Here is a 17721-nt window from a genome sequence, read left to right as displayed (position 1 = left end):
GAGATTATGGGAAGAAGGTGTTAAAAAAAATCAATATGACCAGGAGGTAGCTCATTAGACCTCTAGTTCCAATCAATTCCTGGAACAAGACTGCTTTCTTGAAATCCTCTGTCACAGATAGAACTTAACTCCAGCCACACGTGGGCACTTAGTACACACCCTCTGAGGATGACAAAGTTACAGAGACTCAGTGACACCTGAGGGTTGCCACTGGCACACAACACTGTGTCCAATGGATTAGCACCTGCCTGGCATTAAGTGGGAGCAATGATATCAATAGTGATATTAATAACAGGGCAGCTAAGTGACACAGTGGATAAAGTGTCAGGCCTAGAGTCAAAAGGACTTGGGTTCAAATCTGGCTTCGGCCACTTCTTAGCTGAGTGACACTGGGCAAATCATTTAACTCCAAATGCCTAACCCTTGCTTCTCTACTGTCTTAGAATCGATATTAAGACCGAAGATAAGGGTTTTAAAAAAAAAAGAATTAATGATAGCTTCAATAAACCTCTATTGCCACTTGACCATTTTTCATTCCACTTTCATAATCATTTTCTCATTTGATTCTCTGAGAGGTTGGCGGATCAGACATTATTAGCATCCCCATTTGACAAATGAGAAGCTTGGGACTAAGATCAATCAGTTACTGGACTTCCAGAAGATTACACAGCTAATTAGTGATAAGATTAAAATGAGAACCTAGTTCTTCTGATACTTAATTCCCGAGATGGAGCCGAATTCCAGAGGTAACAGGGAGGCAGAAGCATGGGAGATCCACTCACCTCACTCTTCACTGGCTGAGGTCTCTTCCCCAATTTCACCTCCAGGAAATGTAAGGGTGAGATCACGGCACCAATGTTACGGATGTCAGCGTATTTCAACTCCTCTGCGGTCAGTGCAGTGCCAGGGAGTCCCGTCAGGGGGCCAAGACCTGGCAGAGCACCTGCTGTCAAAGAAGGGTCTGGGATCTGCCCTGGCATCATAGCAGAAGGAAAGACACCGCCGCCTAAAGGAAAGAAAAGTGAAACATTGATCATCAACCATCCAAGTATGAAGACCCAGGGGGAAACCATGAAAGAGATGGCCTTAGTCTTCAGCAAGTCTCATCTAGCCTTTCTTTTTTTTTTTTTTAACCCCTTACCTTCCCTCTTAGAATCAATGTATTGTTTCCAAGGCAGAAGAGCGGTAAGGGCTAGGCAATGGGGGTTAAGTGACTTGCCCAGGGTCACACAGCTAGGAAGTATCTGAGACCACATTTGAACCCAAGACCTCCTGTCTCTAGGCCTGGCTCTCTATCCACTGAGCTGCCTAACTGTCCCCTCACCTCTCCTCTTAGAGCAGCCTTTTAATTCCTTCTCTGTAGATACTCAAGACAGATAACTCTCCCCATCACTTCCAGGTCCTACTGCCAAGGAGAAAATGAATTGCTAACAATTAAGATGTTAAAGATTGAACCTTCTAGAATTATTCCACTTTAAAACAGGACTAAATACTCCACTTTAAAAGTCATTAATGAAAAATCACTCATGATAAGACTTCAGGCATGGTGTCACCTGGATAGCAGAGATTTAGGAGGACAGGATGAGTTTCCTAGAGTCATTCAAGGCACACCTGCCTATTCTGTTTATTTCTAAGTCCACATCACTCCCTCTGATATAGGACTAATCTATGTAAAAGAGATATGTATGTCTATATGAGAAAGAGAATGTAGGAGATTGCAGGTGAAGTCCAGAGGTGTAGAATGAATAAATGTGAATACTGGACTATAAGTTTCCTACAGACAGGAAGCATGTTTTATTTCTCTTTGTAATTTCCCCTGCATTTAACAAAATGCAGTGTACCTTTTAGTTGCTTAATAAATGTTGAACTGATTTTTTTAAACCCTCACCTTTCATCTTAGAACCAATATCGTACATTGGTTCCAAGGCAGAAGAGCAGTAAGGGCTAGGCAATGGAATTAAGTGATTTGCCCAGGGTCATACAGTTAGGAAGTGTCTGAGGTCCTCCCCAGAAATTTGAACCCAGGTCCTCCCTACTCCAGACCTAGTGCTCTATTTCCTGTGCCACCTACTTATCCCTGAACTAAATTTAAATGAACTACCCTTTCTATCTCCCCATCTTGGATATAATGGATTAAACTTAATAAACACAATGTCACCCCTTCCAGGTCAATAAGGATAAATATGAAGGAGCTATAAATCATTAGTGGTTGGAAGAGTTTAGAACAGTGATGGCGAGCCTATGGCATGGGTGCCAAAGATGGCACAGAGAGCGCTCTCTGTGTGCACATAGCCACCCTCTCCCCACCCTGAGTTCATTACTAGAAAGGCAGAGGGACTCTGGTGGATCTGATCCTCTCCCCCTCTCCATCATGCCTGATAACAATTTTTCACAAACCCCAACCTTCTGCCCAGCCCAATCAATGGGAGTGCTTTCTCCCTCCCCATGTGGGGTAAGGGGGAACAGGACATGGCACTCCATCTTTGGGGGTAGCAGGTAGGGCATGCAGTCAGGGTGGAGGAGATAAGAGGGGGACCNAGCAACAAGGGACTCCCAAAGCGAAAGGCTGGCAGTCAAGGGAATGGAACCACTAGCAAGAAACCAGCCCTGTCAACAAGTACAAGCAAGTGAAATTTGCTCTTTTCTGTGCTATCTCTTCCAAAAGGCCACAGGACAGCTGGGAAAAGAAACACGTGTAAACAAGGTAGACCTAATGATTTCCTAATTAAAAAGAAGATATTATCTTCTCATTAATTGGCAAGCTAATTGACCAAAACCCTATGGTTTCATAAAATGAGTGCAGTAATCAGAGCCTTGGTGTCTGTATCCCACCAGGTTTTACACACACATCCCATCTCTCTCTCTCTCTCTCTCTCTCTCTCTCTCTGTCTCTCTGTCTCTGTCTCTGTCTCTCTCTCTCTCTCTTTTTCTCTCTGTCTCTCCTCTCCATCTCTTCCCTCCCTCTCTCTCCTTCTATTCTAATATCAATTCTAAGGCAGAAGAAGGGCAAGGGTTAGACATTTAGGGTTAAGTGACTTGCCCAGGATTATACAGCTAGAAACACCTATGTCATCTCAATAGGATAGGGAATTCTTGAGTCAGTCAGTCAGTAGTCAACAAGCATTTATTAAGTGCCTGCTAAAGATGCAAAGAAAGACAAGAACACAGGCCCTGCTCTGAAGGAGCTCATAATCTATTAGGGGAGCCAACATACAAATAACCAAGCATGTGCAAGATATGAACAATGTAGAAAGGATGCAGTCTCAGAGGGCAGGTACTAGCAGTTTTGAGGTCTAGGAAAATCTTCTTACAGAAGATGAGCTTTGAGCTTCATTTTTTTTAACCCTTATCTTCTATCTTAGAATCAATACTACGTATTGATTTCATGACAGAAGAATGGTAAGGGTGAGGCAATGGGAGTTAAGTGACTTGTCTAGGGTCATACAGCTTGGAAGTGTCTGAGGCCAGATTTGAACCCAGAATCTACCATCTCCAGGCCTGGCTCTCTCTCCACTGAGCCACCTAGCTGCCCCTGAGCTTCATCTTGAAGTCAAGAAGTAGAAGGGAGGAGGAACAATATTCCAGGCAAGGTGAACATCTAGGGAAAAGACAGAGGATCAGGAGGAGTTTCTTGTGTGGGAAAGAGTAGGTCAATGAGCTGAATCATAGAGTTTGTGGAGGGGAGTCAAGGTAAGAAGTCCGGAAAGGTAGGGAGGGCACCAGAATGTAAAGGGTTTTAAATACCGAATGGAGCATTTTATATTTGATAATGGAGGTATTAAGGAGCCACTGGAGTTTATTAAATAGGAGAGTGACATGGTCAAACTTATATTTTAGGCAAATCACTGTAGCAGCTGACTGGTTCCTTAACTGGAGTGGGGAAGAAATGAGACAGGGAGACTAACCAAAGCTTACTGTAATAGTTTAGGTGTGAAAAGGAGATATATAGGAGGGAGGATGAGGAATTCCCCGGCCATTTATAGTTATAGAGTTCCCTAGAGCACTGAGAAGGAAGGGAGGAAACAAGCGTTTGTTAAGTCCCAGTGATATTCCAGCCACTATGTTAATATTTAATCAGTATTTTAAAATATCATCTCATTTGATTCTCAAAACAATCTTGTGAGGTAGGTGCTATTATCATCCCCATTTTACAGTTGAGAAAGCAGAGGCAAACAGAAATTAAGTCCACGGTCACACAGCTGAGACATGTCTAAGGTGGAATTTGAACCTAGGTCTTCCTGATTTCCAAGATGATACCACTATGACACTCTGCCTTTGAAACCTTGATGCATTCATTATATAAATATGAAGGGCTGTTATTATTGGCAGGGCCAACTCTAGACAAAAATGTGAAGTGCATGAAGTTGGTGTTTGGTGGCCTCATGCTCTCTGGCTCAGTCTCTCTCTCTTCCTTTTTTCCCCACTCCCAATCTCTTCTTCCATACCTTCTCCCTAGTTTCTCATCCATCCCTCTGGTACATGAAATCATTTACATAGAGTGTTTTGCAAACCCTAAAGCACTATATAAATATATGAAAAACACAATATAGAAACAATATATAACTTTATATATAAATATATAAATAAATCTCATTTTTACATACACTTGGTAGCCTCATGCCCATTATGTCTCTCATGCCCACTGTGTTCTTAGCACAGTGCCTGGAACATAGTAGGCACTTTATTTTTTTAAATCCTTGCCTTCTGTCTTAGTATCAGTTCTAAGACAGAAGAGCAGCAAGAGCTAGGTAACTGGGGTTAACTAACTTGCCCAGCGTCATACAGCTCAGAAATATCTGAGGCCAGATTTGAACCCAAGTCCTCCCACCTCCAGGCCTGGAGCTCCATCCACTGAGCCACCTGGCTGCCCAATAGTAATCACTTTAAAGATGGTTATTGAAAGAATAAATATGAAAAATTGCTGTAAGATTCACACTAAGATGTAAACATTGAACATTATCTGGGATAAGAAATGTCAAGTAGGATGCTTTCAGAAAAACCTAGAATGATTGACAGGAACTGATACAAAGTGAAGTGAGCAGAACCAGGAGAACACTGTGTACAATAACAGCAATACCATACAATGATCAACCACAAATAACCACTATTCTAAGCAATACAATGATCCAAGACAATTCTGAAGGACTTGTGATGAGAAATGCTATCTACCTCCAGAGAAAGAACTGATGGAGTCTGAATGTAAAACAAAGCATACTTCTTTTTAACTTTATTTTTCTTTATTGGAATAGGGTCTGTGTTTTCTTCCTAACATGACTAATATGGAAATGTTTTACATGCCCACACATTTAGAATCGATATCAAATTGTTTAACTTCTCAAAAAAGAAGGAAAGAATTTGGAACACAAAATTTTAAAATACACACACACAAAATTTTAATTTTTTTTACATAGAATTGGGAAAAAATAAAATATTTGAAATTGAGAGTTACAACTGGAATTGACCACCAAGATAACAATTAGTCCAACTCATATCTCTTTACAAATATGGAAATCGGGCTGCAATGACTTGTCCAAAATCATGCAGCTAGTCAGCAAAATGTGCTTTTATAATTATATATTATTATGTGTAAGGCAAGCAGCATGGCCCAATGCAGAGTTGGTCTTGGAGACAAGAAGACCTGATTTCAAATCCAGCCTCTGACACATCCTGGACATTTGTCTCTGGAAAATTCACCCGACCTCTGTCAGTGCTACAGAAAACTCTAAGAATATAAGATGCAGAGACAACGCTGACTTGACATTGGTAGAAAGAATGAGTTTCCTCATCTAGCAGTTCTCAACATCATTTGAAAATCACAGCTTTGGCCTTTATCTCAATCCCAGCATTCAAGGCACTGTACTTGGGATACAAAGACACTTGGGATACAAATACATTGAACATCAAGGCTATTAATAACGGGTCTCGAAATGTCCAAAACAAGATCTAAGGTAGATAAATCTGGTCTTGGTGTTCCTCACATAATGGAGAACAAAAATATACTATACAAAATGGAAAGGAGAGGGATGAGGTGAAAGTCTTGGTTCCAACTGATCCAGCTTTCTTGACTTGCTTGACCTTTTCTGCTAATGGGTTCAAATGTTGTCCCTTCCAGGGCATCTCTATAGTAACTGAGATAAATAACAGCTGGCTTTTACATGCGAACTTATTATAAACCTTTTAGTATGTTTTTGTTTTACTAGAAAATTAACTTTGAAAAATAGACTTTGCTCTTTCAAATAAATTTCAAAATCATAAAAAAAGTGCTTTAAGGTTTGCAAAGTCCTTTTCAAATATTACTTCATTAGTAATTAGACAGAACAATTCCAAGAGATTCTATTATTCTATTCTATTATTATGACCATTTTACAGAAAAGAAAATGGGGGTAGACAGTGGCTAAGTGGCTTACCCAGTGTCACAAGCTGGCTAGTATCTGAGATAGGATCTGAATTCAGGTCTTTCTGTTCCAGGTCCCACATTCTATCCATTGCCCCACATAAAGATGCCTTTATAACAGGATCTAAGAGTATCATTTTGGAAATTAGCCGCTCAGTCAGAGAGGCCATCAGATCTTTTTAGTACTCCTGAAACAATACCAAATGGGTGGTCACCTGTTTCATTAACTCAAGCCCAATCGAGGTGTAAGGACTCAGCTATAGCAATGATTCCATTTAAGAGAAACCATTAGTCCCCTCCAGAAATTCCCCTAATGCAGTGTGCTGTAATCTGAGGAGGTAAATTGAATTAGTAATGACCTCAAACACCCTCCCACGTGTGATTATTTAACTGTGCTAATGACCACTCTAAAGCCTAGCCTGGACAAGAGTCTTAATTTCTCTGAGGGGGATTTAATTCACCTCATTGTCAGGCATCTGGGATTCTCCCCTGAAAGTAAACCCTGTAAAAGTGACTGATGGAACCCACAGGAATAATAAAGAATTCCATACCAAGAGATGATACTAAGTCAAGGCATCCTTAGCAAAAAAAGAATGGAAAAAGGAATTATGATAACATGCAGAATATGGAAAGTCCCTTCTCTATGTGGAGAAAAAAGGTGGCATGTCATAAATGGAAAGAACATTGGCCTTAGAATCCACCTCTTGACAATGAGTTTGGGGGCCTGAGAAATCATTTAACTTCTGAACCTCAGTTTCCTCATCTATAAAATCAAGATAATCACATATTTCCTAATTCACAATGTCGTTGTAAGGAAAGTGTTTTATAAAGTTTGAGATGATACATATCATAAAATCTAGGGCAGGCAGGAAACTTCATTGGTTGTTTGGGAGCTTGGAGGGAAAAGTAAGTGGCTAAAAGAGAGATAATTGTCTGTGTTGGTCTAAATGATGGTCAGATATGAGGGTAAAAGATTCTCTTGTGCCCAGAGCCCTGACTTGATTCAAGGGATTTATTGGTAGTTATACTCAGGATTACCAAAGTGATAGAAATAGGAAGAAATACCTGCCATTTGCAAAGTCTTGCTCTGGGCAGTGTCTGGCACATAGTAGGTGCATAATAAAGGCATGCCAATTGAATTAGGATTTACAGTGAAATCTTTCTCTGATACTCTTGGCAACCAGGCAGATCTTAGTGGACAATGGGATTGTAGAAAGGGGTAAGAGCCTTCAAATTCAAAATCCTTTTGGCTAGTGGAGATATCAGCTCATGATATATTAGATGCTCTCTGGGAGAAGAAAATACAACCTTATCAAAGGAAGAGGAATAACAAAAAAAGGCAGAAAGGGCTACAGAAGACTTCAAACTGAAACTAACCCCAGGAAAGTTATTCAATACTGAGGCCTCTAATGCAAAAATAGGATCTTGATAATCCCCTAGAGTTGGAAGGGTCTTCAGAGGTCATCTGGTCCAGGTGTTCTTAAACTGGAACCATTGGATGGAGAAAATTAAATCATTCTCTTCTTTAAAAAAAAAAAAAAAAGCTTTACCTTCCATGTTAGTATCAATTCTAAGACAGAACAGTAAGGATTAGACAATTGGGGTTAAGTGATTTGTCCAGGGTCACCCAACTAAGAAACATCTGAGGCCAGATTTGAATCCAAGTCCTCCCAACTGCAGGCCCGGTGGTCTTTCCACTGTGCTGCCTAACTGCCCCCTACATCATTATTTTCACTAAACCTTTCACTAAAATTTAAATTTTCCTTCCATTTTGAATGTAGGCAATGAAACATTTTTCAGACTTGACCTATGATTTCCTTTGTCTAGGAAACACAAGGGTGAGGAAACTCCTTCTCCCAATGGAGAGGAGCATTTGCTCTGTAACTGAGGAGATCGCCCACTGAGAAGCTAAGTGATTTGCCACAGCCAGCATGTATCAGATGCACGTCTCCAACCCAAGCTTCCTTGATTCTCAGGGCAGTTTTCTAGCTCTCTAGCATTCTGCCTCTCGGCAGAAAGAGGAGTTGCTGAAATACCAAGAGGAGGTAGCTCATTATAGGGCAATCTTGAGGACAGTGTTATAAGGAGGCTCCAAGTCGAGTTCCATGGACCATCTTTAGGAGATTGAAGCCAGACCCTGTTTCCGTTATGGGAAGGATTCTGCCCGCAGCTTCTGTTTATTTTCACGCAGATGGTAGGAATGAGACATTAAAAAGTGATTCAGAAACTTAATGAATTCTCAGCTACTGTAAAAACCCCTGGGTAGGCAGCCACCTCCTCAGGGAAATATTCTACTGTCTTCTTTTCCCTTCTAGATCTCTTCCTGTTCCCTAAGCATCCTCTCCCAATGGAACCCTTTAGTCTGGAACCCTATATCCAGGCATGCTTTCCCTTTGGGACCCACCAGCCCCTCTGGTTTCCTTCTCCCCAAGGGAGCCCCTTACTGCTTAGACACAAACCACAAAATATTTAACACATTCCATTCCTAAAAGAAAACCACAACAGCTGACATTCGCCATGCAGGAGTCATCCTACATTTCTCTAGTTGAGGAACTAGGCTAGAAGCCCTTCTTAATTTAATGGGAATTTGATTTGTGATTAAGAAATAATTGGTTAGAGATATAAAGTCTGACTAGAAGATAAGTCTGAGTTAGTTTTTTTTAATTCAATGGAATTTAGGGCCCTTGTGAAAAGAAAGAAAACATCAAGCCAAAATAATTATGAGTTTCCACACCCACCCTGACCAATGTGAGGAACCAAGGAGACAGTATGACAAGAAGCAGTCATAGTGGGCTAGGATTCAGGAGATCTCTTCCAGCTCTAAAATTCTATGTCCTAGAGGTAGAGATCTATGGGTGTGGCATATTGCATATCTTGTCAGAAAATTTATAGTTGATAGATTGGTGGTCTTGCTGAACTGTTTTTCTTTTCCCCTCTATTTTATTCGATTAAAACTGGAGAGAAGACAATATATTTGAAAATGAAAGTCACACAAAAACAAAAGAAATCAAGAAATAAAAAAAGAAAGCTATATTTGCTAAATAATTTTATAGGCAAAACAACACCATGCCCAATGTGCCAAATAACTGAGAATCAAGAAATTTGGAGGTATGTATGTTCTTCTACTAGGCTAAGAGTATGAGAACATGAATGAGCCTTACTATCTTATCTCCGTCAGTGGCTCAGAGGTGGAAATAAATTAGATACTACGTTTGCTCAGGACATCTTATTTTTTAAGGGCCCATTAAGTATTTGTTTAACCGAATTGAAATAGGAAATTCACTCCTTAAACTGATAATTGACCACAAAATTAAGTCGTGGCTTACGCCTCAAAAGAAAGAAAAAAAAAAGACTAGAATTCAATATCCCTTTGAAAAGTTGAGATATTAGTTAGATGCCATCTATGAGAGGAAAATACATCCTCATCTGAAAATGAAGAATAACCAGCCAGGATCAAATAAAACAGAAAGGGATGTGGAAGTCATGATAGAGTCCAAACTGAAACTAACCACAGTAGTACTATCACCTCTAAAGCAAAAATAGGATCCCAACAGAGTTGTAATGGGCTTCAGAGACCATCTAATATAGATGTTCTTAACCTGGAATCCATTGGATGGTGGGAAATTACATCTTTATTTTTCACTAACCTTTCACTGAAATTTAATATTTCCTTCAATTTTGAATTCAGACAAGAAAGCATGAATCTGAGAGGGGGTCCTTAGTTTTCACTAGACTGTCAAAGGGGTCCATCTCATACACACAGAAAAGGTTAGGAATCCTTCCTCAAGACCAATTGATATCTAAACAGGAATCCATTCTACAAATTCCAGACAAGTGGTCATCCCGGCTCCTTTTGAAGGTTTCAAATCACAGGAAGCCACTACCTTTCAAGGCAATCTATGTCAGGTAGTAGAAGGTCTCTAAAGCAGTGATGGGCAAACTTTTTAAAGAGGGGGCCAAAGGAAAGGAAATGCTCATCTGTCAGTCTGTTTCTAAGGCAACTCTTAAGTTTCATTGTATTGTATCCTACCCGTTGTATTCATCAAATTAGGAATAATGTCATGTGGCTGACATTAGATAGAACATTTCAGGGGGCTGCATCTGGCCTGTAGGCAGTAGTTTGCCCATCACTGCTCTAAAGGGCTCTACTAGCTATGTAACCATGGGCAAGTCACTTAACCCTGTTTGCCTCAGTGTCCACATGTGTAAAAATGATCTAGAAAAGGAAACGGCAGAGCACTCTAGTATCTCTGCCAAGAAAACCCCAAATGGGGTCACAAAGAGTTGGACATGACTGACATGACTGAATAACAACAAAAAGAACTCTACCACTAACAATAACTCTAAATCCCTCTTGATTCTACTTTTATCAGGCTCTTGTTGTATCCAGACTGGGATCTTGTCCCTAAAAAGCGTTTGTGGAAACAAAGCGTAATCCACACAAGAGTCACAACAATAACAGCAAAACAATGAAAGAGTAGGACAGTGGGCATTATTATGAAAGGTTAAAACATGAGGTTCTGTGAGTCTGCAAATGAGAAAATTGAAGTGGGTTCACTCTTCTTGGGAAAAGTTGTTACTAAATGGAAAGTGGCCAGATGTTCTTCATCTGTAATAACGGAGGGCAAGAGGGAAAACAAGCTCACACTTCAGCAACAAAAACTAAGGATAAACATGGGGAAGAACTTTTCTGATTTAGATGGCTGAAAATCCAATATGAGGTTACCAAGGAAAGCTGCTGAGTTATCTTTCCAGGAGATTTCTGAGAAATAAGCTTGACAGTTTTTTTTTTAAACACTATAATGGAAAGTGCTGCAAAGAAATAATTACATCACTTTTAACGAGTCACTCCATTTCCCTGGGCCTCAGCACCCTCATGTGTAAAATGAAGGGGCTGGCTAATGTGGTCTACAATTCTAATGTTCCATGACTCTGTGACCCTAAATTTTGGCTCAATAGTTATACTACAAAAGGAAAAATTTTCTTACCAATTAGCAGTGAGATGAAACTATCAAAAAAAATGGAATTGATTGCACTAGGAGACAGTTTATCCTTCATCGCTAAAGGTCTTCAGGTAGAGGCTAGATGATCATTTGTCAGGAATGTTATAAAGAGGCTTTCTGATTAGGGATAATTTGTTACTAAGTTACTTTTGTTTCCTTCTAAATCTTAAAATGCTATGAATCTGGCATAGTTTAGTTTACAAATATGTCCTTGAGGATCTGGGCCATTCCAGAATTCAGGTCATTCTAGATGTTATGAATGATCTTAAGTTAATGTTCAAAGGAATAAAGAACCTAAGGAAAAAGTGGAATTGAAATCCAGAAAAAATTCCAATGTCAGATTTTGGGAATGGCTAACCACTGGTATTTCCTATCCTGACCAAAGATCTGTATCAATCCTCACTCCCAATGGCCTTCATCACTATTACATGAGAAATGCAATTATCACCCAGGTGTCCTTTGAAAGTCCCTTTTAGACCTGAAATTTGATTACTAAGTAGGAATCTACCTTACCTGGGGAATTTTTCTCACCTTAAAAAGGTAAGTAATAACAGAATGGAACTGTTTAACAGGCATACAATGACACTACTAGCTACCCAGTTGAAAGGGTGAATAAAGAAGATCAAATGACCCAAAGTGAACTTTTTATAACAGCTGACCTAATATTGGACCTTTGATGTAGGTCCCCCAAATCATTCATGATCATCAAACTGGGTCAGTTTCACATTTCATTTGTACAAATGAAAGCACAAAACTGCCTTCCATCAATCTGGTTAGTTTTTTGTTTGGTTGGTTTTTTTAACCCTTACTTCTGTCTTAGTATCATTTCTGAGGTAGAAGAACAGCAAGGGCTAGGCAAATAACTTGCCCGTGGTCACACAGCTAGGAAGTGTTTGAGGCCAGATTTGAACCCAGGTTCTCCTGACTCCAGGTCTGGCATTCTATTTATTCTGTGCTACTTAGCTGCCTCCCATTCTGGTTAGTTTTTAATCCAAGGACAGCACCTTCAATCATTCCATCCATGTAACAATTCATAGCCTTTGGCCATTGACATGAGGAAAAAAAAGAACAGTGAGGTCAACATGCCACCTGGGCCATCCAACTTCATTCAGGGAATTGTGTTTTCCTATATTTGCTCCACCTATAATGTAAGAATTGGGAGTGTTGGGTTCTGGAGGGACTTCTATATGTCCCATTTTACAAGGGGAAAAAAAGTAATAGTTTCATTGTAAAGCTACTCATGAAAGCAAACTGTAATCAGGAAAACATCGATATCTCTGCTCATTTGAGGATTTAGTGAGATAGGAAAACTGGGGAACAGAGTCGGAAATGGGACTGAACCTATGACTTCACTGATATAGAAACTCCCAGCAAGGGAACTCCCGCTACGAAAGTGGATAAGTAATTACTCTGTAACAAAATCCTAACTATAATTAGCATTTTAAGAGTAACAACCCCTTTATTTGGGGGGATGGCTTAATAATATGTTTTCTCAAATACACGTAAAACCCAGTTTTAACTTCCATTTTTCATAATGAACATTTCTATAGCTCTTTAAGGTTTGCAAAGCATCATACTTTCGTGATCTCTTTGATCCTTATGATGACCCTAGGAAGATATACAGATGAGGAAACTGATTCCAAGACACATTAAATGACTTGCTCAGGGTCACAGAGCCAATAAGTCTAAGGCAGAATTTTTACTTGGTTCTTCTTAATTCTAAGTCCAGAGCTTTATCTACTCTGCCTCATAGCTGTCTCTAAGTCATAGATTTTAGAGTTGTCTAGAGTAGATACATGTAAAACCCAGTGGAATTGTGCATCAGCTAAGGGGGAGTAGGGGGGCTTGGGGAGAGGGAAAGAACATGAAACATGTAACTATGGGAAAATATTCAAAATAAAAATAAAATAGAGTTGTCTAGAGTATACTGCAGTGATGGGCAAACTACAGCCCCTGGGCCACATGTGGCCCCCTGAAATGTTCTAACCAGATGCCTGTATATTATTCCTAATCTGATGAATACACTGAGTAGGATACAATACAATGAAACTTTGAAAGAGTTTCCTTAGAAACAGACTGAGAAATGAGCATTTCTTTTCCTTTGGCCCTCTCTTTAAAAAATTTACCCATCACTAGTCTAGAGGCATTGGTGCTATTTGGCCAGGATCACATAGCCAGTATACCCCAGAGGTAGGACTCAATTCTAAGTCTTCCTTTACAATTCTGATGTCTCAGGATGTCAGGAGGTTGACCCTGGGTTCTTGAAATCTCTGCCACCAGAATCCAAGATTGAATATGGTTTCAGAAATGAGTTTGGTGCCTGTCGTCCAAGAACCAATTTAGCTACCTATGAAATGGCTTAACAGTAGAAAGTTGGCCACAAAATGATGAATATTTTGGTCACAATAACTTATAAAGTCTGTCTCTTAAAAGTGGAGAGGGATCACTCATCACATCATAAATTTAGACCTGGAAGGGACCATCTAGTGCAGCTACCTCATTTTACACATGAAGAATCTAAAGCCCAAATAGGTGGCTTTACTTGCCCAAAGTTTTACAGGTAGTAGATGGCAGAGGCAGGTCCTCTGATGCCACTGCATGAGTATTGTCTTGATTTCACTTGGTAGAAGGAACAAGCCACAATAATTAAATCACAATCTTCCAATCTACTGGCAGAGAGGAAAGGCTAGGAAGCTACTCCAATGATTCAATCCTGTTGTCTTTTCTAAACGCCCTAATCCTACCACTGTTAGCCAGTTCATCACCTTGCATATAAGAGATGCTGAATAAACTTTGTTGAATTTAGGATCAAGAGACAATATTAAAACACATGCACAGAGACAATGCAACATGCAGTCAACAAATGATTTACAATTTTTCTTAATGCCATTGAAAGAGAAAATAACATCAACCAAAGTCCAATAACTGGAATCCCATAAGCAACAGTGTAAAAACACAGGAGAAAATCCTCAAGCTCTAGCAAAGGCTGCCCACAGCCAAAATGTTCATGTGAGCATGGAGAAACACAAGCTGAAAATTCCTCGCCTGGGTTGTTGAGGCGTTTGTCTCTACTGAGTTCTAAGAGGCCAAACCACACACGCTTGAACACACATGCAAACGCGAGCGCGCACACACACACACACACACACACACACACACACACACACACTCATACACACACACACAGAGCTTGGCAGTGGTTGCGTTCCAGGACTGGTAATACAAACCATGGAGCTGACTGCCAAGACAAGCAACAGAACGAGCCAGGCCCAGTTTCATTGGACACCATATACTGCATATGGCCCTGGAACCAGCGAAAACAGTGTTCTCACCCTCCTCAAAGGCATAGGAGACCCTCTGTTTTCAAACATACCTCCACGGGGCCTTAATTAAAGGAAAATGGAAAAATAATGTGCCTGTTGCTGCCCTCTCTCTACATATGTATGTGTACACACATGCATACACACAGATGCATGCGCCCACACACACAGTCTCTCTCTCTCTCTCTCTCTCTCTCTCTCTCTCTCTCTCTCTCTCTCTCTCTCTCTCTCTGTTCCCCATTTTTCCCTCCCCCCTTCATATTCAAACATATTTCACTACCATGGAAAAAAAGCAAACTGTATCCAAAAGCAGAAAGCTGAAAAAGAATGAAAGAATGTAACTTGCCCTCAGCTCTAGCTGTGATTGCTTAAATGAACTTGGGCTGAATGAATAGAGAGCAGACCGACAGCTCAGGGCCATTCTACTTCAGGCCTGACATGGAAACAGAGAGTTGGGCACGAAGGGCAGTGCCCATTGCAACACCAGCTCCCCCACAACACAACAAGGCCAGGCCAGTAGACTTTGGGTCCTCCAATCCTAGGTACAGCTTTGAAGACTGAAAAAATGGCATGCACCTAGGTCTTATAAACAGATAACAGGGAACAAACTTCATCAAAGCAGGGGAAAGGGGGGAAAGGGAACCATAGTAGGCAAAGTCATCATTGTAAATTTTATAGCATATACACACAGGAGTCTAAACCCATACCCACAGGGCTGTGCAACAGCCACTGCCAGAGGAGGCACCATCCACACATCCCCCTGAGGGTTACTTCAGTAAGAATAGAGAGAAGCAGGAGGCAATCTCCTAACACTCAAGACTTCCAGAAGCACCATACCCCTTCAGGTCATACAGGGCTCCAACTGTCTAAGAGGATTCTGCAGATGCCTAGGGCTCTGGAGCAGTGTCAAGGCAGAAAGAAAACAGGAGTAGGAGTTATCTACTCTCCTTATACCCCAAGCACACACACACACACACAAATCCTCAAAGACTAGACAAGACCATGCCTCACTTTTCTTGGGTTAATAAGACCAGAACCTGTTTTTTAAGGGTCTCCAGTTATAAGGATGCCATGCTACCCAACAACAGTGATTCTTAGACATCTAATATCGATACCACATTCTACCCTAAAACCCTGCAAAGAAATGTTTATCTTATAGCCAGATTTATTAGAAAGATGAGGGCAATAGAACCTGTTTCCTAAAGCTTCAGAAAAGTAAAGGGGATAGAGGCTGTGTGTGGACAGAGTTCTTCACTAGGGCCTCCATGGTAACAGGGAAGATACTGGGTCCTGTCCTCATACTGTATTTCCTAGCACTTTCTCTTGATGACTTAAAAACAGTTCTCATAAGATTCCAGCAAAATTTATTTAAACTTTGGTACATTCTGTCTATAACATCTCAAAATGCCATTCAAGATTCCCCCATCCAAATAAGAGGGTCACATTTGTATTAAGGAACATTCTGAAAAATCAGTGGCACTACTCAACATGATGGGTATATCCTGGGCATGGGTGGCACACAGAGAAGACAAGTGGGCTGTCAATGTTAAACCTGGAAGAAACTTCTTCCCCACTGAAGGAAATAACTTCCCACCTCTAAAAAGATTCCATCCTCTAAAGTAAACCCAAAGTCTCCTTACTTGTATGGTCCCTCCCCCTTACCCCTGCTGTCATGTCAAAATGTGACACTAACATCTAGGGGCCCAGATGTATTATTGGACTGGTTCACAATCCCATTCTTCCTACCTCCAAACTCCAATGGAGTAGAAGAGTCCTCTGCTCTGGGCCAAACCCAGCAGCTAGGGGAGGAAAGGCCAGTTTCTGCTCAGGTCCTTATGTAACCCAAAGTAGGGGAGGGTGGAGCTGGGATGGCCACAGCCCACAGACCCTCTTCCAGGCCAAAAGTGGGGCACAGACCATCAGACAGCCTGGAATCCCCTACTGCATACTTCCCTCCGGATCTTACTCCAATATTCCTTTCCCACTGAACTCTTCCCACCTCCATCCCTAGAGATCTGGGCTCCTGTTTTTTAGGATTCCCTGGGGCTTCCTCTCCAGAAAAATGGGCAGGGGGCGGGTCTCAGAAATTTTTTGTTCTCCTTCCCTTTCATGTTGCAATTTCCTAGACCCTGGCCCTCCAGGTTCCCGACCCGGCGGTCACTGTCCCAAAACTTGGAACGACTTTCTTTTCACCCACCCCGCCTTCCCCCCTCGCCTACCAGAGCAGAGGAACTCCCCACAAGTAGACTAAGGAGGAGAGCTGGGCGGGGAGGCAGAAAACGGGAGAAGGAGAAAGGGATCGGACAACCCAGCCAAAAGGAGCAGTACCAAGGCAGGAACATTAGGGAAGTGCTGAGGCCACTGTGCCGAGAGTGGTGCCGAAATGAGGGGAGCTGGATCCGGGGGCCACTACTCCCGAGGGAGAGAAGCTTTAACGCTTTTAGGAAGCAGGAGCTTTAAGCACCTTGCCTGGGGGACCGGTCCCAGGTCTTCATGAAGCTCCACTCAGGGAGGGGTTTCAGGGTGCGCGGGGAGCTCCGCCCCGGAGAGGGGCTCAGGGTGAGCAGGACGCTGAGCCCCGGGGGAAGAAGGTGTCCCAAGTGCCCAGGTCTGCAGGGGGCTTCCTTCTGGACTGGGGGGAGGGGAAAGTACACGAAGCGCGTGCCTCTAGTACCCACCGTGCACAGGGAGGAAGCGGAGGCGGCGCCCCCAGCGCAGGGCTGCAGGAGCAGGCGGAGGACGGCCGTAAGCCGAGCCCCGCTACCGCCCGGCTCCAGAGCTCGGTTCCCGTGCCCAGGCCCGTCCTGTCCCGGGAGCCGCCGCGGCGCCTGGACAGCAGCCGCTGCCTCCCCCGCTGCCTCTGCAGCCTCCGCCGCCTCGGCTGCTGCCACAGCCCCCCCGTCGCTGCACTGCCCCGGTGCGTCCCTCCCGCAGGCTGTGGCGGGCGGCGGGATGGGTTGCATCAGCCCCGGTTATATAGCGGCCCCTGGGCGGCGGGGAGGGG

At 42.2% G+C, this 17721-nt stretch overlaps 1 protein-coding gene across 2 annotated transcripts in view; it reads right to left on the bottom strand.

Moving 5' to 3' along the window:
* The window catches only part of JDP2 (Jun dimerization protein 2), an 89459-nt gene extending 71953 nt beyond the window's left edge, over window positions 1-17506 (bottom strand). The window contains exons 1-2 of one of the 2 annotated variants that reach the window (XM_044664951.1): window positions 17396-17506; window positions 783-1006 (exon numbers count right to left, since the gene is read on the bottom strand). In XM_044664951.1, coding sequence (XP_044520886.1) covers window positions 783-983 — 201 coding nt within the window. In that variant the 5' untranslated portion in view covers window positions 984-1006; window positions 17396-17506. Of the gene's footprint in view, window positions 1-782; window positions 1168-17395 lie in introns of those variants that run through there. The other variant, XM_044664950.1, reaches the window with a different exon arrangement.
* Window positions 17507-17721: the final 215 nt, after the last annotated feature.

Source organism: Gracilinanus agilis, chromosome 2, assembly GCF_016433145.1.
Source record: "Gracilinanus agilis isolate LMUSP501 chromosome 2, AgileGrace, whole genome shotgun sequence".
NCBI lineage: Eukaryota > Metazoa > Chordata > Mammalia > Didelphimorphia > Didelphidae > Gracilinanus > Gracilinanus agilis.
This window is presented reverse-complemented; position numbering and strand designations above follow the sequence as displayed.